General features: G+C 36.2%; 1 protein-coding gene across 11 annotated transcripts in view; it reads right to left on the bottom strand.

The window, feature by feature from the left end:
- Nucleotides 1–158: 158 nt before the first annotated feature.
- The window catches only part of CPEB2 (cytoplasmic polyadenylation element binding protein 2), a 59097-nt gene continuing 34670 nt past the window's right edge, over nt 159–24585 (bottom strand). For 6 of the 11 annotated variants that reach the window (XM_030491772.1, XM_030491761.1, XM_030491765.1 and 3 more), the window contains 7 exons: nt 23798–23821; nt 19971–20141; nt 18237–18326; nt 11224–11342; nt 10817–10931; nt 8776–8957; nt 159–4140 (listed from right to left, as the gene is read on the bottom strand). In XM_030491772.1, coding sequence (XP_030347632.1) covers nt 3913–4140; nt 8776–8957; nt 10817–10931; nt 11224–11342; nt 18237–18326; nt 19971–20141; nt 23798–23821 — 929 coding nt within the window. In that variant the 3' untranslated portion in view covers nt 159–3912. The remainder of the gene's footprint in view (nt 4141–8775; nt 8958–10816; nt 10932–11223; nt 11343–18236; nt 18327–19970; nt 20142–23797; nt 23822–24585) is intronic. The other 5 variants (XM_030491762.1, XM_030491770.1, XM_030491768.1 and 2 more) reach the window with 2 other exon arrangements.

Here is a 24585-nt window from a genome sequence, read left to right as displayed (position 1 = left end):
TCCTTCAGTCATGTGGGAGAGATACAATAAATTACAGGGCTTTAATTTGCACCAAAGTTGCCCTTCGTATTTTTCCCTCACAGGATTGCTTTTCCATTTTAATAATTAACAGCATCTTGTTAAAGAGTTGCACAAGACACAAAATTACAAAAGAAATGTGCCAATAACTTAATAGTTTATTAGTCAGTCAACAATATTACAAATATTTAAAAATTACTTAATATAAATAGTTGGCAGCAAACTATTCCATTACAGAGTTAAATTACCAGTACAACAGACAGACTGGAGATTTAGACACCTGGAAGATAACAGTAAAACAAACTAAAATATTTAACAAAAAGATTTTAAGCTGAAGGCGATTACCTAGTGTCCATAAAAGCATGGGTTCTCTTTTTATTTAGAAAAAAATAAAAAACTGCTTTAACACCCCATTAGGAATACAAAATAAAATCAACTGAAAATATTAATTTGCATATCAAAGAACCATTTATAATTACAATCCAAACACTCCATAAACCACTTGTGCGATTCTATACAGAAACTCGGAATTAGAAACTAGTTGCTTTAATATTACAAAGATTTCAGCTCCAAAAATAATTCAACATAAAATAAACTTTAGCAATTAGCGTCATAAAATTATATATTTCCACATAAAAATACAAAATAATATTAATGACAAGAATATGAAAAATTATTCCAAGTATTTTACTACTATTAAAATAAAATAAAAACCAAAAAAACAAAATAGAAATATGCATGAAAAAAGTCTCTCCTTTTGTTAGCAAAACACTATCCAAAATAACTACAATCATTTACATCAGTACAAAGATTTCTGGATTTAAAAAATAGTTGCAATGACAAAAGGGGTATCTTTTCTGACAGTAAAAAATGACACTGTGGATAAAATCTGCAAAATATGCAATGAAAAAAATAAATTTGCATTAAAAAGGTTTACACTGTTATTTTTTTATACAAACATTAGAAACAGTATTGCACATCACAACACAGAATCGAGGTTAGTCAGCCTTCCAAAATGTGTTATATTCAAGTTTTGTAGCATCTTTGAGGAGAGGCTCTGTGCAGCCAGATGCAACAGGGATAAAATATCAAGTGTTTTCCATACACAAATATATAAATGCTAAATGTTTCCTTCTTAACAAAAAGTGTGGATTTTTAAAGTACTTTTTTTTTTTCCTCCACGGTCATACTCATGGGCAGCAATATGCACATTTAGGGAACAAAAGTGAAGAAGCTTTAAAAATACAAAAATACAATCAAACTAACTAGCAATCTTCTACAAAAATAGTAAAATAAATATGATCTGTAAAAAAAAAAAATCAAATACAGTGTTCAACAGTTAGAAAATAAGAACTTAGTAGATAAAAAAAAAAAAGAAAAGAAAAATAAGGAGGTGGTGCAGGGTACGATAACCATAAGTTGAATTGCTCCAGAAATGAAGTGACAAGTAAAATCAGACATTTCAGTTATTTTTACCCATGCCAAAAAAGGGCATCCCTGTTTGTCCCCCTATGACTTACTTGTGTAGTTCCATTTAAACAGGGAAAGCGATTTTCAACATCTCCAATTATTTCAATTTTTTACTATTTTCGTATTAGTGTTCATTATTTAATATATTTAAAGGCTCTTCAACTTGAAACATTAAGCAGAAAATATGAAAATAAAGTTTAAAAAAATCTGCAGAATTAAATTATATCTAAATAATTAACATTGCAAAACTACTGATTTCTTTTCTAAATTCCAAAAATTGAGGTATAGCAAAGGAGATGTCATCAGTCAAAAAAAGTGTGCCTTAAAATAGCTGACTGTTGGAAAAATCTCTCACAGAGATATAAAAATAGTGCATAACAAATGTCAAAATGGATCAAGGTTTGGCAGGGTTAAGGTTAGAAAAGAATACTCCAAAAAATCTGGAGGATCATGGTTAGGTAACAAATAGGGAACATTGACAAATAAATTAGTAAAAAGCTCTTCTTAAAACAGCATCAACTTTAAACATTAAAAACTTGAACCACAACCACAATAAAACAGCAGAGTTAGACATGAACCATATATTGTACAGTACAAAAAAGCACACCGTAGACAACCAACATAAGATCAACACTTTGCTTACATGAAGGATTGTCCCAAGGGATTGCGAAGAACAACACCCTTGTAATTTCAACTCTAGCATCAGGCTCTTAATTCTGCATTACAACATTTACCGTTGAGTGCTTGCTTAGACTGCAGAATAACTGTTTGTTCCGTTAAAAAGTAGGGGCTAGTTGCATTAAAAATGCTCTGAGATAGACAAAAACACTGCTTTGATTTTCTTTTAGTGTTCAGTTAAATATTGCCTCTGTCCTAACTACCTTTGTTTCTCAAAACCTGCAAGCGATGTCATTAACAGAACTCCTTCATTAAAACAAAAACACTATCCTTGACTGTCAAGTAGCTACTTTTCATGCAACAGTGACCCCAGTTTGACAGAAGACCACAACGCACACAGGTCAAACATGTAAGCAAGATTATTTTTTTAAGCCAAATTTCACTGTTGTCTTAAAGGTAAAATTTAGTTTGTTATGCAACTAGCCGTCTGTATATTACACCTTCTCCATTTTGACTTTACTTAGATTTAATTTTTAAAGCATTATGCGTTCTTATATAAGTCTATTTTTGTATGCATTTGTCATGGGTTTTTCACATTTGGTGACTGGTTAGCAGTGTGCTGGCCATCTTTGGTTTGTAGAGGAAATCTTAACCATGAACAATCAAGGGGGCTTAAAAGAACTTTTTAAATGCTAGCTTTTTTACTCAAAACTTGTATCTATACTACATCACGCCACATTAAGTAGAAGCACACGTCACAAAATTGCACAGGGATTACAATAGTACATCCAGTCTGCATAAAATTGAATTCCACTACTGACCAGGTCACAAAATGGCTGCACTTTCTAGTCTAAAACTAATTTGCATATTGTACACATGTAGGACATTTTTCTTACTTCAGTCACAATAATGCATGCAAGTCTGGTTTTTGTAACAAATTTTGTAAATTTGCTCATGCTACCTAGTTTCAAGAGAGCCTTTTTTGAACATTTGCAATAACCTCTTGTTAATTAATAGTTCTAGTGCATGCATATGGTGTATACAGGTAAGTAAACATGCAATTCTTTTTCACATTCTAAAACTATGGCAGTTTAGGCCATATTGTGCTGCCTGCATTTAATTTGTAATGCAGTGTGTCTTAAACGTTTCAATCCCGTATTAATAGGTGGCATTACACATAACACCTATATAGCAGCAAAGCTAATACAGCTTGTGATTAAAAATGTTTAAAAATAGCTAATAAATCAGATTATCTTGAGGTATTATTTCTTGCAAGTCAAAATGGAGAGCAAAAAATCAACCCTAATTTTTAGTTTATGTATACACTGAAAATAGCAACAACAATAAAAATAAGCTTTTTGTAGCAGACATATTCCATCTTCACTATTTTGCTACCTTTGGTAAATTACTGGGGCAGATCTTGAAGTTAAAAACCCATGTTTAGAAATAAGTGCACGCTTCACCCACTAAATATAGCAGCAGACTGTGTGCCCCTACGCAAAAACATTCTCATATCTAGTTTTAACTTTACATATAAAAATAACTTGGAGAAAATACAAAAAAACATTTTTTTTTTTTTTTTTTTTTTTAACATGAAAATATCACAAAAATTAGTAAGCCTGAGATGTAGGGTTTTGGTGAAAAACAAGAGGCTTGTAGTGTTTTGGCTGCTGATAAAAGATGCATGTATTGATAGCTGGGGTGAAAAGCAGAAGAATGCACTTATTTCTTCTGCATGTCAGTATCTTCAAACACAGTAAGCCACATGCACCCTTCTTTCCTTATGGAGATGCTGGTTCACCATGTTTAATTCCAGCGGAAGTGGATCTGACGCGGGCGGTCAGCCCCCTCCTTTACCAATGGCTTATGGAATTCACGTCCTGCACGAGAGTGGATATTTGCCCAACAAAACTCACAGTAATACTGCAGGCAAGTGACATTGGCACAAAAGAAAGGAGCAAACTTCCCACCGCACCGTGCACCCTGGCATTCATCACACATCTGGTCATCCAACACATATGGCTTTACCTCCACCTGTTGGAGTAAACCAGAAACAGTTCTAGTTAATGCCTATTCCTACTTAAAAGTTATATGAGGGCAGTCAGGTTTTTTTCTGGTTAAAAAACCCAACCAACCAGAAGTCTGAAATTGGACATATTAGTGCTTTTATCTAATTAACCAGTTACTACTCTTTACTTTTTAATCAGCTACAGATCTATCCATACAGTAAGGAGAACACTTCAAGGCAGATCTTTAGAAGTACATTATATATGTAACAAACAGCTACATGAGAACCTCTCATCTTATTCTGGAAGGATGTTCTTGGCAAATGATGACATCGAAGTATGTGCAGAAAACAAGCAAACAAGCTAAAAGGTCTCCCAGTTCATCTCATCAGCTCCCAAATGTACCCCAACATGGCATCCAATTTTATACTGGCAAAAAATAATTGAACATACAAGAACGTAACCACTTATACATTAACCTTTTTTAAATATTAAGTGTAAGTCTCTGCATGCACTATTTCTTTGTGCAAATTAGAAGTACCTTCTGCAGGCTGGAATACAGATCTTTCAGCACTCTTGTTCCCTGCAAATTCACTCCCTATTTCTAAAATATAGTCAAATTTGGAGCTACAGATGTTTGTCACCTACTACTTTCCCTTTTTGTGGCTTTAGAAATTTGTATTCCATGTATTTCTGAAAATATTTTGCAAAGTCGTCTTTTAAAATCTACAGCCTGCTAGAAACACCTGTCTTACACAGCTTCTTTCTCCCAAACTCATCTGACTGCCTGAGTGGAAAAGTGGCAGGATTCCAGTGGTAAATTTGCATTACGTCTTTGTGCAACTGAACTGTTACAGACTGCGATCAGACAGGAAGAACAGCTTCATAATAAAACACAAAATGAGCTCATTCCACCATTAAGGAATGAGTTGTTGTCTTCCACATTTTCCTCACTTTTAAAGATGGCATTTTCTGCCTTTTGTTGGCAAAAAGAGTTATTCCAGTTCATACTAAAACTCACCAGTGTAAGAGATTTTTTTCTGAGATACTATCGCCTGAGAAGATTGCTATGTATAGACATTCACTTTATGTATGATACTCAGAGAGAGTATGCTTGAAATAATATGAACCTCAAAATACTGTTTTTTTCCATTCTGTCTCCAGAGGAAAAAGTTTACACCTACAGCTACCCACTCAGAAGTTTTACGACAGAATAATCTTCGTGTTCTTAGCTTCAGAAGCAGAGGTCATACTCGACATGTCAAATGCATCTATGTTTGAAATAGAGTATGCTTCTTCCAGTAATCTATATTCAGTACAAGCCCCACTACTTATTCACCACAACAACCTGCCTTATCACAAATTACACTCAAACTTTCCAATAAACAGGTACCTTATGCAGTGACTGTGTTCATGGTTCAGAATTACTGAAAGCATGAAGCAGCATATATTTCAAGCTTCAGTGCTTTAATGCACCAAGATCGGTATGAAGATGATTTCAAAGGTATTAGAGAAACACTTTGGGGAATGAAGTATTACATGAAGCGGATGCAGACTGCTGGCACATGAAAGTTAACAACATTTTAAGGAATTGTTTGGAGCTGAAAACTCCAAATGAGTTTCAAGGAAATGTTTGGAGCTGACTTTCACACATGATAAAACAAGATGAGGAGCACTTTACTGAAGAAAAACATCTGTTAGAGAAACTAAACATATCTGCACATCAAAAGAACTGGAGAGAAGCTGCAGAGTATTTAGGTAAGGAAGAAGTTAAGGTCACAGCCAATGTTTGTTAAGCAACTGTAACACTAAGATTTCCAATAAAGGTAGGAAAAGGTATGTGCAAAAAAAAAAAAAGCTATAAATTTTTAACTGAAGTTCAGAAGGATAAACAGGTGAACTGCAAAATTTAGCAATATACGAAGACTTTTACACAGAGAAAACTGGTTATGAAAAGAATGTGACAGGACAGCAGGCCTACAGAAACTGGATGTAACTGGTATTAGAAAGGCTACTGCTAAGGTAAAGGGTAGGGAAACAGCCTGCCTTCAAGATTCACTGAAATACGTAATGTATCGCTTTATTGTCCAGCATACAAACACATCTCGGATGAAGGCAGTAACCAAGTAGGAACTAACTTTCTCATTTACAAAAACAAATGGTTTACAGATTCACACAAACTGCTCGCTCATCTATAAATCAGCAGTAGTACTGATTTCAGAATATTTTCAGAGCCTGAAAAGGCATTAGTGTATGAACTCCATGGAAGAAACAACTGTTCCTGAAAATAGTTTTTTTCATACTTTCAGAAACAGCTAAGAGTTAAGGCGTTCCCTAAAAAGACTGTCCTCTATTACTCCTCAGTAATGCAAATAACTGGGTTGCATGAATACATCTATATAATTATATAAATAATAAGGACTGACCATGTGATTTAGAGAAGATGATTTAAAAAATAAAGATTAAAAACCCTCTGAAATAAACAAAGAAGTTCATAAACCCTCCCCACCAAGAGGTTTAAAGACGAATTTATTAAGATACTTAGATTTGGCACTGCTGTATTCTGCAAGTGAAACACCTCAGGAGTAGCACACTTTTAAAAACAAGAAAATTCAATGATGCTAATAAAAATTCCAGATATAAGAGAAAACGGGTAAAAAAAAATTAATTTTCAAGTAATAGAAAAGCAATGCTAAAGAAACAACACAAATTATAACAATCAGAAAAAGAAACTGAGAATTTAGATGGTTAAAGACAAAGCCTAGATCTTGGTTTTTGGTTTCGGGTTTTGGGTTGTTTTCTTTTTTTATAGTGATTGAAGAAATCATGAGTACTGTTTGTATAAATTAAGCCTCATGGATATAACCCAAATATTGTGCTTCTGGAATCTAGTATCTGAGGCAGATTTTGTGGGTTGTTTTTTTCCCTGTCTAAACTCCAAGAGGCCTGCAGCACATGCCCACCGTTTTATACGGGGGATTTACTGCCCATTCCCCTTTAAGTATCCCCCCCTGTATCACTCATTAGCAAGTTACATCCCTTTCCTGCAAACAAAACAGCAACCACTGTCATTTCAGATGGCTGCTCAGAATCCAAAGAGCCCTTAAAATCTCTTGTAACCTATCACAAAAAACCCGACAAAACGACATACAAACATACTTGGAAGTGCAGCCTTCAAAGGCAGGTTCACACCTTTCCTTCTCCGATGAGATGGTACTGCAAATCTACCATATACTCCTTCACTGCAAAGGACACTCCCATGCAAAGAGGAAGACCAAGACAGAACTGCCCCCTAGTTTACAGGGTTCAAGTCCACATCTCCTGCCTTTGAGGGAGAATTAATTTGGATGGGACCCAACTGTCCACCTCCAATTTGAAAGATAGGTCACTTCACAGCCAAATGCACTACAGATGATTCCTGAAACACACTAAGCTATACCCATGTAGCATCTCTTTAGGAGTCCTGGATTCTGGTCATTACTCCCATTTTGTCCAAATACTTAAAGGCAAGATGATTAATAGTTTTATTTCCCATCACACGGTCTCAGTGTCAGGGCCATTTTTCTGGTTATGTAATTAGCCAAAAGGTAGAGCTATCAGTAAGAGTCAACTGCAAGTCACAAGGACAGCAATCCCACAAACAAAATGCAGCCGTCACATCTTAACGTGAAGCCTGGTTCACTACCCACATTCAGGCTCACTCATGCTCTGGAAAGGGCCATGTTTGGGGATTTCAGCTCACTAGGCAACTGTTATCTGAGAGACAGATGTAAAGCTGTATTACTTTGTTTGAAAGGAGAGCAGCACATGCTACCTCCCTACAAAGCAGACTTTTGTTAACTGTACTACTTTCTTTTTCCTGTGTCTTTGATCTGTAGAGGAGACTGGACCTTGAACTACTTTACGTACTCAACCCTTCTTCCTCTAAGACTTTTTTTTTTTTTGAAAAAAAAAAAAGAACATCTATTAATACCAGTGTCTATCTCTGTAGCTCTTGACATCAAAACCAGGGACACTTAAAACTGACATAATTGACATTCCAGTTCACTTTCCTACACTTCTAATTAGGAGTAATGAAGTTGACTAGATTTTTAATAAAAGTTAGCTTCACTTTAGCTAGCAATATGCATCTGTAGTAGCCAGAAATGTGCATTGGTAAATACTAAGAAGACACTCTCAAACACACATGATGAGACATTTCGTACTTTAGGTTTTGAACTCGACTGACTTTCTGAAGTGCTGAGCACTCACAATTAGGGCTGAAATTAAAGGCAGCTGCAAATATAAAGCTAATCTGAAACCAATGAATATTAGAGTTTCCTGTGAATGACAGAGGAATTATCACAGTATTTGGTTTCATTAGAACAAGGGAGAGAGGAAGATTTGCAAGCCCTTTGCCCATACACAACAAAACAAGGAACTCCAGAATTGAAAGAACATATGGTCTAACATATGTTCAAGGAACAAACTGACGCTCTGTGGAATGCAATTTGTTTGTTTGGGGGCATTCATGGTTTAACTCTTGGAACTAGTAGAGTTATAGGAATACTAAAAGAAACATGGAAGCTGGCATGACAGCAAATCATATGCAATGTTACACCAAGAAGTTCCTTTATAGATAATCATTCTGATATTTATTTATTTACATATCTGTGCAACTTACTCGTTTATCAATATCGCCATGCTGAAGTTGAACAAACCGAGCACTGATGGCAGCAATGTAACTCTGCTGATTGGAAAAAGCAACACGTCCAGCACCTTTTGGGTATTTCAGCTCCGGGTCAGTATCAATTCCTGCGTAACAAACTCCACCATAGAGACGGTCCATGATCATAGCCAATTCCACTATTAAGAAAAAAAAATATTAATTTAAACTGTTCTTGCAGTACAAACTTAGTAGAATGCTTGTATTTAAAAATACTAGAAAAGTTAATTTTTATAATTAATTTTGGAACAGCTGATGTAACAAGAATAACAAGAAATATAAAAACATATTAAGCTATGAAATACTCAGCACACAGATCTTTCACACTACGGATACATACATCTAAGGAACAACGGAATTGCAGCTCTTGATAACCTGGAACTGAAATTCCAGGGCAGTTTTCTTCAAGGGATTACAGCAAAAGACTTTTTGGGCAGGCATGGTATGTAAGCTGTATAAAATAGATCCACACACCACAGATTCCTCGGTATGTGTTCTCTGGCTGTCTTAATGCTTTATGTCCTACTTGAATTTAAAGATGCAGTTAGTATCTTTTCATCAGCCATACAGATTGATTATAGTGCTACACTTAACCATATGTACGGAAGTTCATAGAAACAAAAATCTCTTATTTTAGAGATCAAGTACTTTAGCTATCTATAATATTTTATACTGAATTCAATTTTGCAATTCATTTTGGTGGAAGATACTTTTCCAGGATTAGTATCCTCTGTACTAGGTTATAAAGGTGTCAGCAGACACTGATGTTCAATAATTGTTTGAAAAGTCTCCTAAAGTTTTACTGCTTTTATGAAGTCATGATTCTTATTTCACAATGCCATGAAAGTTTCATTTTCACATACACAGGGCATTTGAAAGCTAAGCATAAGAATGCATCCATTAAATTTAACACAGACATTCAGCACAGTAATCTGGAATATCTGGACTGAACTTAAAGAAAAATTAAATTGCAGCTGGAAGCTGAGCATACTGTGCTTATGCTCATTTACAGAATTTGTACAGAATTTGTACGACAGTCAAAACTACACTCTTAGAAGTAAAATAACAGAAAAGCTTGAGCGTTGTAGGTCCAAGACAGAAAAAAAATTAAGATTCTTTATACCCCAAATCTGCACTATTACTTCTTGGTTCTCCTACATCTTCCATCTGAAAGCTCATCTTTCTACAAGAATAAAATTCATTACAAACTATGGAAGACTAATGAAGTGCAGAAGTCATCCTAATAGGAAACAGGATTTGAACCATTGTGGGTTATGCTTCTACTTCAAAGTTTCACTTCAACCTATTCACTAGAAGGCCACCACACAATACTGTAAAAGGCTACTGCAGTCAACCTCACAAAGCAGACTGTCCAGGTTGCAGACCAAACATTCCTCAGCTACAGAAACATTTAATTTTATCTTCACGCACTCCAACAGGAGTATAGAAAGAGTCCTGCAATCTCATATAGTGTTGTGCCATACAGACTGTGCTAGCTCTCTGAATTTCTTCCTTTTTTCCTCTAATCCTACTCTCTTCATCACCCATTCTTTTTGCCTTGTCCATATTAGCAACCTGATTGTAGTAGAAGAATAGCTAATGCGTAATGATAAGCAAGCGCAAATAGAGCTCCACATTCTCATGGAGCATGGCAAAGAGGTTTTCATAGCACTATTGTAAAAACTCTTTTGTGACATGGGTTACACTTACAGTTTTGCTAATATGATCAAAATCTTTTCTACAGCTTTAGACATGTGACAGTTTCCAGTAAATCTTAATGATGAACAGTGATTTATGGCAAAAGCCACATGAAAACAGTTACTAGAGAAATGTAATAATACACAAATACTGTCCTGTGGTTATTATAACTATCACGACAGTCTTCTATTTTACATGAATATATGCATAGCTGCCCATATGTAACTATACAAAAGCACGCATGATTCAAATTATTTCCAATTATCTCCCACTTTTAAAAATAGCCACAGATTACACTCACCAGCTCTTAATGGTCTAGGGACTCCTCCAACAAAAATTGTTTTTCGAGGATCAAGTGGCTGGGAACCATCCATCACAAAGTCACTATCACTTAGATTCCAGGGACGGATCTGAACCTATTAAATTGGGAAAGAAAACGGTATGCTACTTTAAGTTTCACTACATCATGGGTATATGTTCATCAGCCTATATAAACTGTCGAACAGTCATAACCCCATTATCTTAGCATTCTAGGTGCTCTATTTTAATCCTATTAATTCAAAACACTACAATTTTAAAATCATCCAACTGTTCCAGATGTTGAGCTCTGCCAGCGGTAGTTTGCTTTTGATTATATTCGTCATAATTTTAAATGCAGCTTTGGACAGATGGCAGCTATTGCCTGCAGGCCATCTACTGTTTACTTACTGGCTTGTCCTTGATAGTAGGACTGGAAACGCATAGATAGAGCTTTCCATCTTCTTCAATGCAGGCGTCAATCAGGGCCTGAACAGAACTCTCTTCTTGGAACAGGAGGAATGCATAACCTGGAAAAAAAGCCAAACCAACTGCTATTTTTTTTCTCTTATCTTTATTTTTCTTAGTCATCTTTGCCAGTGACTTCTCCGTACAAATGTGTTTACTCCAAAAGTCAGTCAAACCAATTCTTTGTTATTAGTCATCTTCTTTAACTATGTACTACTTTGCCATGATCAACAGAACTTCTATCCTTAAAATAATTGTCAAAAGAGACTAATAACAAATAAAAGCAAACATGTCTGCTCTATCATGTACTGGAAGTCTAGGCTGAACATAATTCATTGGCAGCAAGGGACATTATACAATCAAAATCCGACTTGGCACAAAGGACTTATCTCTATTCTAGAGATTAGATCAAAGTACTTTGTTACGTAAGTGACCCAGCAAACCTCCCAAACACTACAAAAATAGGAATTAAAATGCTTATTTAATGCTACAGTACGAGCAAAGTCAGATGAGCAAAGAACTTCACACATTAGAATACAGTTGCAGCATAATGATATACACAAGATTTTTAGTTTACAGGAGCAGTTAGGGTTGTACTCTAAAATAAACTTTAAAAGGACCATAATATATTAAGAAGAACGTAACATTAGAGAAACAAATGCATGATTGATTTTAGATATATGGGAAAAAAGTAGGATTTAAAGAAAAAGATGTTAGGCCTATACTGCTCTTTCTAATTACTTGTACCTCATCTCTTACCCCTGTACCACAGTCATACCACAGCTACCTACAAGGGATACATGACAGTTTTATGTATTCTGTATTTTTATGTAAATCTTTCATAGTTTCCAAACAAATATGCCATAGGGAATCTTTGGCCTTGCGCTGAAGCATTTCCTTGTGATGTCCATTTTTTATTGCTGAACAGTATATTTAGTGATAACCTGTTTAACCTGCGCTTAGTTAGTAATTATTGCAATTCAAAATGGGGATATCTTTCAGTATTTATCTCAGAATTTAAAATCCACATATTACCCACACAAAACCCACTCACTGAATGAGGGCATGTGCAGACTGGCATGGTGAGACCAGACCCGTGTAACTGCCCTTGCTTGTGTGGAAACCAGGCGCATGCAGTCCTGCTCACATTGAGAGCTCAGTACATGGGCTGATGTGTAATGGGAGTGCAAGAATGATGAGAGTGCAAAACTTGATTAATCAAAGGGAGGGCTAAATGCACATGATACCGACTAAGGGATCAGATGTACAAAGTAAAATTCAGAGCCAGAAGTTAAGTAGAATATTTTGCCAGATGCTGATTTTCCATCAGTTCTTATCCTGAAGCAAATCCAGGATACTGCCTTATAGATCCTGATACATAAAGCTGGTCAGCGTCTCCACATGATCCTGTGTATCTGCAGCTATTAATATCCTTAAATATGACAGCTTGTAAAAAGAAAATTCAGATACAAGAAGTTGCTGAGCGAACAATTAGGATTACTATATCCTACCACACCTGAAATAAAAGGAAAGCAATACCAAAACTGTATGTTAATACTGCTTTCTCAACATTATCTGCAAAACATGTACTTGTGTCTGGGTTCATCCCACTCGATTTTAAATATCAGACAGGCTTGTGTCTGAGTTTAGCTGCAGACACAGGGAAAGTTGGGGTATAGCCTGCACTATCAAATTGGTCTGGCTGTAGTTTTGCTGTAAGCTCTAGTACTTCAATGATTTACAGGGCATTTTATTTTGCTCCCTAAGTCTAGCCTAGAGGAAAATAACCAGTTCTCTCAGTGAAGAAAACTGGCTAGAGAAGATAATTTGCTCAGGTCCCACATATTATTGCTATGCACAAGAGACAGCCAATCCCTTCCAAAGAATGCTAGACTTTTCACAGTCTGCATACAAACCACTCTCCAGCACTTGCCGTTGACAAGGCCGTTTCCTGCACAGAACAATTATACATTAGCCATAGACTTTGCCAAAAACACCAGTTACACAGGCAACAAGTCTATATTCATTAGCTGGAAAGTCCTTGCAATGGTAAATTGCACTCTTATCTTTGGCATTTCATTTAGACATCATAAATTGTGGCTCTTCTTGTTACTATAAATACCACATGCCAAAACCTGTATGTCAGGAACTTCATTCTTAGCCCTTTCTGCTTTCTCAATATATGCTTTTATTGGATTATTTTTCACCTCAACATCCATAACTCAAGAACTATTATGGATGTGTAATGTCTGCAAAGCTAGTACAGTGGTGGTAAGTCACATGTAAGTATGATGAAAAAGATCAAGTGCTTAACTAGTCTTTTTTGAAGCAGTACTCAACTACGATTACTATGCCTGATAGAAAGTACATGTCATAGTGAAAGATGGTGAGGAGGTAAGGTGAGAAGTAGGAGGTGTTTTACTGTACTAGAAAACAGCTTAATTCCCTAGTTTCTTGTTTTTTTGGTGTACCGCATCAGTCATTTAATAGCTTCACACCCAACAGCAATACAAGTCTGTTTACAATGGAAAAGCAAAGCCACTGTAATAGTTTTCTTTGAAGGAAGCTGATTCATACCTTTGGGTCATATGTACACCAACAGTAGCAGGTCATGATCAGAGACAAAGCTTGTATGTTTTATACATATTTCACAAGGTGAAAAGTATTAGATGAAATAGAGTCTTATAAAAATTTCTCGTTCATGTGCCCCTCTACCATAATTCATGCCTCCTATGGGAGACAAAGTTTAGGTAACCCCTGTCAGTGCTTATCACTTGACTAAATTCCTCTGCCTAACACTGGAAGTATTACTAACACTCCTATTTTCAAAGGCAATCAGTGTGGGTGACTTGGATAATACTTATCCTCAGGAAACTACCTCAAACAACAAACAAATCTTTCTGGAGATGATGATTTGCTTTAGAACTACATTCCCTGATATTTAAAGATACTGCACTGGTTATAGTCATCTGTATTCTGAGCTGACATCTCTCAGTGAATCAAGACGAAGAATTTTTTTTGTTTTTTATTTTTAATGAATTAGTTCAGCACTGGAAACAGAAAGCCCACCAGGTAAGTCCGAAGAGTCCTAGCTGTATTACCAAGCTAAATCTTTTCATTTTTTGTATTTATTACATGAAGAAAAAGCAACAGTATTCTAGACCAGAGTCACACTGGTAGCCAATATGATTTTCTGAGCAAGGTATAATTTCTTTATTTCATAATAGTATTGGAGAAAGGAGAAAGGACACTGCTCCTGCTACGCATATTCTGTGTAGAAATAAGAGAGCAGCTTTAAGTTCTATCAAGCCCCAGTTAACTCCTATCATTAGTGGCTTAGAGAAGGAGTCAAGAAAAATCAGTGCAAGCCAGCATGGCACTCTCCATGCTGGTCAGTGAAGCTGTATTCTGTTCTGGGGTTGGTTCCTCTACTGTCCTGATAGATTCTCCCCAGAGGAGACTAAATGGCCTCAGTGCAGTGCATTTCTTGCCCACAGAATGTCACATCTTAGCTTAAATCAGAAAGAAACAGTGTAAACTGCAGGTTAATAAAGACACTGGATCTACATTTGATGGGAATAATTCATATTTGGGAAGGACACCGAACATTTCACCTGCTCGTCTTTAAAGGGATCTCATCACCATATTAAATTTAATATGGTTTTTTTTAAACATACACCTTTCACTTGTTCACTTTGATGGAGAATTAACTCCAAAACACACCTGAAGTGAAAAAATGCAGGCTGACACAATAGTAATGTAACTATTAGCTGGGACACTTCTGAGTAGGGATGAAGCAGGATTCACTTCAAGATGCAACCACCTATTTCCATATTCCTGTAGTGACTGTGTTTAAGCTCGTAGTGTAGTACAGAGACCCAGTTAATGTAGTAAGTGGTGACCAAGTGGGACACGGAGGTGTCTAGCACGTGGAGACCTCATAGCAGCCTTCCAGTATCTGAAGGGGGTCTATAAGGATGCTGGGGAGGGACTCTTCTTTAGGGACTGTAGTGGTAGGACAAGGGGTAATGGGTTCAAACTTAAACAGGGGAAGTTTAGATTAGATATAAGGAAGAAGTTCCTTACAGTGAGGGTGGTGAAGCACTGGAATGGGTTGCCCAGGGAGGTTGTGGATGCTCCATCCCTGGCGGTGTTCAAGGCCAGGCTGGACAGAGCCTTGGACCACATGGTTTAGGGCAAGGTGTCCCTGCCCATGGCAGGGGGGTTGGAACTAGATGATCTTAAGGTCCTTTCCAACCCTAACTATTCTATGATTCTATGATTCTACGATTTATCCTCTACAGGACTTTGCCTAACCTGCAGCTGGTGCTCCAGAATGGTGTGGGGCTTCAATAGGTGCTGTGCTGCATTTGCAAGACTTGTATAAATCTTTTATATATGCTTGGTTCAGGTAAATGAATCAAGCCTAATGTGCTTATGTTACAGTGACCTGAATAGCTCTTTATACTCCACTGATTGTATTCGCAGACTCCCATTGATTGAAGGAAGCTTAGACACTAATTCGCACATGAAGACACCTCCAGTTACTTGCCTGAATCCAGAGTTCAAGCCTACCCAGTCTGATCAAATGAGATGGTAACAAGTTAAATAGAACTGGTATAGACCTGTTGTTTTGCTTCTTAAACTAGAAACAGAACATTTTCAACATATTTTTTTTCAGTCAGTTCTAAATTAGCAGTTAAGAACCTTGAATAAATGAAGCTACTGCACAATTGCTGTGATAGATGGCAACAGAAACACATAGACAATTAGAAAAGGCTGGGATACTGTCCTGTTTAAATCAGATTATCCTCTGTTTGATACAGACTATAAATAGTACAAAGCACACAAACAACTGGGCACATGTTGAAAGGCCTTCTTTGGATTTGCATATCCTCATGACACCATTTGTTTGAGAGCTTCATTATTATAAGAAGGAGCCCTCACCTCAGCAAGTTGCTCTGGACATGTGTATTGTTTCATAAATAAGTATATTTGCCAACTACGTAATAGCAGGAATTTGGATAAACAGTGGCAGGTCAGAAAGGAAGGAATTCTCCATTACAGTTGGCACATCACTTACAGACTCTGTACTTTCATCTCAACAGAGTAATTTTTTTTTCTGCTTCAGAACAGAGTTTCCTTCTGAGATTAGTGTCAAGTTTTTTAAATTCCTGTTTTCTTTGGGCTTAATTTTGTGGTGAACCAGTACAAAAATGTAATTAGTTAAGAACAAGCAGTTGGTGTTTCTCAGAGGTAACCAGCCTTTATGCATCAGGACACTTCTTGCATTTCTTCAAGCAAGGAAATATTTATTTTGAACTTGGCCTTCCCTCAGGACTTTCTGTAAGCAGAGAGCCTGGAAGGAACCACAGCCTGGAAAACTGAGCAGGCTGTATCTCTTCACCCAAGAAAGACTATTATGTAAATCGGTCCAGAACTGGATAATTACGTCTTTGGAAAGTAACATTATGTCAAATCTCTAATGATACTGAACAAAAATATATACACTGAATTGACTCTATGCAGAGGAACAAACTAGAAACTGGAGATTTAAACTAGGAAAAAAACCCCAAAAAACCCTCCTTGGGCTAATATAGTATATATTTATAAATTGCTCATTACTGATCAATCTCAAAGCTTTGTTACTCTTTAGCCTATCTTTAGCAGTTTCCAACATCTTATTAAATATATGTATACACGGTTCTTGCCTGTACATGCAAGTAATACTTAAGACAGACAAATTTAAGAAATTCTTCTACAAAATAATCATGGGCCATACCTATTGCACTGAAAAAAACCAGCTATAAACACGGTAACATTCAGCAGTTAACAGTAAGCTACGTTTCCAGAATATCTACAAAGAGAAACCTACACTGTATTTTAAATGTGTTAGGCTACACTACACTACAAGACAATATTGAATAATGTAGTAAACTGAAAATTAGAATAAAGTTTTAAGATTGAAGAACAGTAAGTGCTATTAAATTTCAAATAAGGATCAGTTAATCATGGGAGATCAACTTAACACCTAATTCACAAGTGTTTCCTGAATTAGTTAGATCAACAGATGAAGTTTTTTTATTTGTATTCTCTGCTTTAAGAAGCTCTGCTTACAATGCAGATTTTGTTTTGCTTTGTTTTTTACTGTGGTAATTATAAATATTCCAACCAGATCAGAAAGCTTTATTAAGTAAGGAAGTCTGGAAATATATCCTTAAGATGTTCAGATGCTGAGACAGCACTATCTCCTTGGAAATGAATGCCAGAATCCATTACTTTGATTTAAGAATATATTACATCTTCCCTCTTTTATATATTCATCACAAACTCTGCAAGATGCATCTTCCTCAAGACTTTCTCTTAGTAATTATGCTAAGGTGCGCATCTCTCCATAATCAAGTTTATCTTGACAGTGCTTTGTGTATTTAAAAGTCTAAGAGCAACACTAGAAATAGTTCAAAATCAGTATTTAACCATTATCAAAAAATTGTCCATGCTTCAAATGAAGTTCCCATCCTAAAACTGAAATAAACATAACACTGATTATCTTGATCGGATCCCCAAATGCATCCTTCTAAATCCCGCTTGTAACTTCCTATGAAAATTTTTATCCAAGATTTAGCCTTAAAAATTTGACCAAACTGCAGTTTTGGAAACTGGATAGAAATGAAAATACAGAATTTAGGATTAATGACACATACAACTATGTAACGCTGATCTGACATATGGAAAATCACAATTCATTAATCCAGTGCTGAACCAGGTACAATACTAGAACAACACTCTCAGGTTTTAGACTTGGTATGTAGAGGAACCATGTCTGAACCTGCATTGAAACTGCAGAATTAACTATTTACAGGGATTGTAAATTATACCCTTTGGAAAAAGATGAGACAGTTTCCCAGAGTAAGATCTGCACTCAGTGACAGGTCAAAACATTCCAACTCTCTTACCTTTTGGTGGAAAATAGGACTTGCTTTCTGCTTTGTGAGGCCAGTCTACTACCAAAGGCCCAAATCGTCTGAAGCTAGTAGTGATTTCATCTAAAAACAGGTATAAAAGTTGCAATTAAAATAAATGTGAAAAAGTACTATCGAGCAAAGATCTTTGTTCTAGCAAAGGTTGACATTTCATTGAAAAAAAGGAACAAAATTTCCAACTTAAAGGAAAAAAAAAACAAAACTATGAGACATATGGCACAAATATTAATGCTTTGGAAGTTATTTCTGGTGATTTTAAGCTCATGTTTGTTTCTTATCGCTTGTTAACAGGAGCATTTCAGAAGCATATGGACAACTAAAGGCTGTGGTGAAAACTGGTGTGGTACTTCTTTAAATTCAGAATCTGGTTTGAATGCAATCAGAACAATTTACTGTTTAATGATGTACAGTGTAGGTGGATACTCATACAGTAAGTACCACCACAATCAGCATGCTAGCAGTTTTCAGCAGATACCATGCACAGATCAAGCACAGAAACTTAAACCTGCCTATTTAGAGGTGCTTCTAGATAAAAATTGTTCTGTCGCAAGACCTACTATGTCCCCTGCATAACTTTGTGATGTCTTTCTATCCCAGCCTCTCCTTCCTGCCATTGACTCTAAGAACCTTGGCCATGAGGAAAAAATTAAACCACCCTAAACTCTGCAAGAGCAGTAACTCATCAAACACAAATACACTTCATTTCTTTCAGTCCCATCTTGCCATCAGCACATAAACAGACAGGATAGAAACAAAGTATATTTCCATGTGTCTTTTTTTAGCGTTTGTATTAAAGGGAACAGTGCATATCTGAATTAGAAGCTGAAGTGCATCAAAAAAAAAAAAAGCTGAAGTATATTAAAATAAATCCCTCAGTACATTGTAGGGGAGTGTCACAATGAAGATGGTCTTTTCCAATCTAGTTGATTCTATAATTCTACGAAACCAAAAATATGGTCTTTCCATGTCTGAAAGTTCATTAGCCACAGTCACCTTATTTGGTAGCTTGCAAGCTACTCTAGGATTACAGTGAACCTTGTAAAGGGCCTTCTGTTTACATTACAAAGTTAGCATGTAATTTACATTTATCTGCACAGGAAAAACCTAATATTAAATGGCATGATTACTTCAAATCAGCACTGTTGTACAAAGCAAGTGCTACTGCATCACGTAACAATCTGTGCTTCTGTAGTACATTCTATGTTCAATGCATCACAGAGTGCTCTGCCACTTGACCTTCTTCTGCCTTAGTTTCTCTATTTATGAACAGGAATAATATTAACCTTTCTAAACCACTCCTGAGATTGTCAGGTAATAGTAAAACAGAATGTGAAATTCAATTAAGAATAGAAGTTTTCTATGAATCAAGCAGGTACAGATAGAGGACACTATGAAAGGCTAAGATGTATTTGAAAAGAATACACAAGGTAAGCAGGAAGACAAATTCCAGGCATCACATGCAGCTCTACAGTCTACAAATGCAGAATCACAGACAACTGAGCCATCTCAAAACCAAAACAGATGGATGACATCAAGTGATATTAAGCTCAACAGATCTATCGACTCTCATAAAAATATATATAGTAGTAACCTATTGCGCCACAATGTTATTTTGCTGGGTGGATTATTTCTACTACTTCATTTAGGCTTTTCGACATCTCTCTCTGTCCCTGCAAACCTAATTTGCTTAGTTTTCAGGCAGCTCACCTTCATCAATGTCTGGTGGGAGACCTCCAACAAACACTTTCCGAGAAAAACGCTCAATTCGTTCTCCATTCTGATGAGCTGAATAGCAGGTGGGTGAATTCAACACTCCAACTTGATCACTGTGACCATCGTCCAGCAAACCATCATCTATTGGGAAGAGGGAAGAACGGCCTTAAAAAGAAAAGATAATATACATTAGTATAGTTTTGTGGCAGTACATGGTTATGCAATTTTACAGAATGGGGAAGTAGCAGTCTGGAAAGTAAAAATGAAAATACCAAGACGTTAGAAAAGTACATATTAGTTTAAAGAAAAATTAATAAAATCAAAAATGTATTAAACTTGAAAAAGGAAATTCAAGATTGCAAGCTGACATCACTGTAAGCATAATAAGTCATACTACATTATATTGTAGTTATTCTGCTGCATTCAGTAGGGAAGTAGTAGTTTGTTTTTAAACAAAGGGTCATATTTATGAAGAGATAATATTAAAGGCTGTGTAAGTGAGTTTCATTAGCCTGCCTCTGGTTTAGCTTCAAGTTGAATTGGTAACTTCCATCACCTAAATGACTACTGCATGTCTAAACATCTTACACTTTAATTGAACAGAGGGAAACAGAAAAAACACATACAGAGTAAGTAGTTTCAAACAGGTATGTTTTCTCTTTTAAAGGTATCTGATGCTGGTAACGTAAGAACAGTTTTGATTTCTAAGAAAGCAAAAAAGAATTTTAAGAAATGTGCAAAATGCAACACTTGAAAAATAAGTCACAGTGTCAATTTATCCTTCTCACTTTTGAATTTACCAGTTTTGGAGGGAAGCCTTATAGTGGCTCCTAACGTGCAGTAATCTGCATTAAGAGTACAGTTACCTGGAAAAGCAAGTGTAAAATCTTAAAAGTTCACAGGATGGCTCTGCAAATGCAAACTGATCAAAACAGATGTATAGATGGCGGGGGGGGGGGGGGGGGGGGGGGAGGGGGGAGTGAAAACATGGTATTTACCCCCTAGTTAATATTTACAGCTTTTAAGAGAATGCCAAAATGAAACGACTTGGAAGGCCATGATATCCATCTTAGCTTATTCAATCTTTCACTGCTTTAGATTAGCAAATAAAGATTAATGACAATTTCAAATTCAGAAGTCGGTCTTTGAACCGCAAAAAGCCCCCCAAAAACACTTCAGTGAAGCAGAAATAAATACCTCACACCACTATCGCTTCTGAAGTGCCATTTTTCCTGTTTCTCACTCAATTTTGAAAATTATTAATTCAATTGCTTTCCTAAACACACTCAAACAAAACCAAAGAACAACCTAGCACATCTCTGGGAAGCAAGTTTATTTTCCATCTCAAACAGCCAACTTCTTCCAGATTCACCCACTGCAAATCTGTATGCAGGAGCAATAGGTTCCAGACACATGCATGAAGAATAATGATGCCCAATAAAAAGTGAAGTCCAGCAACACTGGAGCCATCTGACACTGAATGCTGCAGTACCTTAGCTGTGAGCCATACTGCAGCCTCTAACTTTTACCCCCTCTAAGGGGAATACTATACCAGGAAGCCCCATAGAAACACCTGCAGACATTATGCTGATCAGCTAGGGTGAAAGCAGTATGAAAGCCATCCACTTTCAGAAGATCACCTGATAATCAGGTGCTTAATGACAAGGCCAGAGAACAGAGAACAAACACCATGACCAATGACCTATGCTGTGGTCATGCCTAATGACTCCGATTTGGTATCTAAATCCATTAAAAAAAGTACACCAAAAATACCAAACGAAAATGTAAGATGATAGAGAACAACCAAATACAATAAACTAGTGAGGATCACAAAATACAAGCAGGACCATAGGACTATAACAAAGATGATAACTAGTACACCTTTATGGTGGCATTTCACACTTAAGTAGGCATCGATGGAGAGGAGTACAGCAAATGCAGGAAGCTGTAGCAGGCTGCTCCTTTCCATTAAGAATGGTGATGGACCATTTTGTATTTAGACATATGAGAAGCAAGATCATGCTATGAAGACTGAGGCAGCTGAGTAATGTGGATATGAGTTTCAGTTATAAAGACTAATAAGAATGATCGGATCTTAAAGATGCATATGAAGAAGTGGTAGGATTTGGTTACACAATCACGAAAGGGGGATATAACAACGAATTTCTGAATTACTGATGTGAATGATGGAGAAGATGGAGCTGTTACCACAGCGACAGGGAAAGGAAAAAGTGGCTAAAGGAAGAAATAAGACTCAAATTGGGGGAACTCACAGGAAAACGTGAAAGTGTAAAGTTTAAGAATTTTCACTAATATATGAGAGTTATTCTTAATATCTTAAATCTAAACCGACTGTAATTTAACTGGGTTGTCTTTATAGAAAGCATAGATTTGCTCTTTACCTCTACAAGTCTCTATATTGCAGGAAAAAAGAAACTTCAATGACTTCAAAACATGCTATTTTTAAGAAACTTGTTGGCATTAGAATATTGCCACAAAAGCATTTAAATGTGGTTTATTTTTTCTCTCTCCCCCCCCCCCCCCCCAGTTTTTATTCTGTGTGGTTAAGACAACATTATTTAGACTTAAGGAAGGTGTCTCTTTGGACCAAGAAATTTAAGATTTTCTGTTTCTCTAAAAATACTTCTTAGACAATTCCAACTTAAAATATACATAAGTATATAGGAGGGGAAGATAAAAGAGTAATCCTCAGAATAATTCATTTTTTACCCCTCAGACCAATGTTAAAATCTAAGAACAATGAGAATCTAAGGTTGTCTTCCTAGTACAAATTAAATGATCAGAACATGTTCTGAAGTGACACCGGAGAGATCAATCTTACTTTAATGTGGGTAAAGGTTTGCCAAAAGCACTGTAGCTCCTCAGAGAGCTGAGATGACATAAAGGACAATGGATTAACACATTTAGAGTAACATGCTCCATATGACTCCTTAATACTCTCTTCTCCCTCCTCTTCACTTTAAATGTCTCTTAGATGAAGAGAGCAAAAAGGTTATTTGCTAGGGTTTCACATTTTCCCAGTGACTGTGAATTAAAAGGATAAGCCTTTTTATAACACTTGTTCCTTTTTGTTTTATGGCAGTGAAAAGAAATAAGCAGAATCTGCCAGGAATCATCAAAACACTGTTACATACATTGCCCATGATCTAGATAATCATTCCTCCCTACATTAGGGGTACCAAGCAATCAGTTACAAACAAATGCAGAGTTCAAGAGAGAGGCATGAACTTATGTGTATGTTGTGAATGAACTGGAAGCTATTAAAGATCTTGATGTTTTTGCTTCACACTTTACATGATCTTTATAACCACCACAGGTCACATTCTCATATAATTACATCAGCATGGTCAGTGAGCATATATTGGCTAATACTATGAAAATCTGTTTACTAAGAGTTGTCTACTAGATTTCTTGCTTAGTTCATGAAAGACTTTTAAGTTTTTACTCTGTACACTGTAACTGTAACAGAAGCAAAAGAAAATTAGTTAGAACAACAACTAGCAAACTGTATACTTTTAAAGGGGGCAATGGCTGCAAGCAGTAGCCATTAGCATGAACTGAATTATGATTAGAGCTACAGTGTTTCAACCAATTAAAGGATTTATAATTCAAGCTCTAACAAAAGAGATCAAAGATCATAGCAGCCCAGACTGCACCCCTCCTTCCCTCACACCCTCCAGCTTCCCCAAACTAAGACGACATGCAGATAAGCGTTTATAATCAACAATCTGGATTAATCGTAATAATCAGTAACATCTCGATCAGAATTAATTGTACGGTAACAAGCAGAAGTGAATTACCTCGTCTTCGCCCATAACTCCTCGCTGCATGCAAACAAAGGACAAATTGTAAAATGTCAAATAACTGTATCATGCCCACATATTAAAATACAAAGAACTATGTGGGTAAGTGTTAAAATCTGCATTGGTACTTGCTACTACTAACTGTAGATGAGAATATATTGAACTAAAGTCTCACTTAAATACCATACTGTTTTACTACTACACTGACATTAGTACCGGCTGTAAAGAATATACTTTAAAATATTTCAATGTGTCTTTATACTTGATCTTAACTTCACATTAACTATGGATCTGTAAGTTATTACAACTTTGCAATTCACCCTCACAAATATTATTTTTATCTTACATAAGTGTGTAAATGACACACAGTAATGAAATTGTAAAGAGGAAAATATTACTTTAAAAAGCATGTAGCAAGCATTAAATTAATAATCACAGAAACATCCTGGTCCATGGAACAGTTTGTACAGTTCTTTACAGTGACAATACAAATGCTATAAGCCGTGACCTTCCTTTTTCATGAAAAGACCTAGCAGAAAATTAACCGCAAGGTTTTGTTTTAAACAAAGGACTCCTTGTGGTAGCAAACAAAACCGGGGCACAAGTCACAAGAAATACCATTGTATCAAAAACACTGCACAAAGGCAAAGCAACCATTTCTGACAGACTGCAAGTAAATCCAAGATTTTCCTAACTTTTGAGTTTTGCAAGATTCTTAAAGAGATCATGCTTATAGCTACAGTTCAGAAGACCATACTGATTGCTTCTCTGCCTGAAGGCTAAGA

This window comes from Strigops habroptila, chromosome 7 (genome assembly GCF_004027225.2).
Source record: "Strigops habroptila isolate Jane chromosome 7, bStrHab1.2.pri, whole genome shotgun sequence".
NCBI classification, from domain to species: Eukaryota; Metazoa; Chordata; class Aves; order Psittaciformes; family Psittacidae; genus Strigops; species Strigops habroptila.
This window is presented reverse-complemented; position numbering and strand designations above follow the sequence as displayed.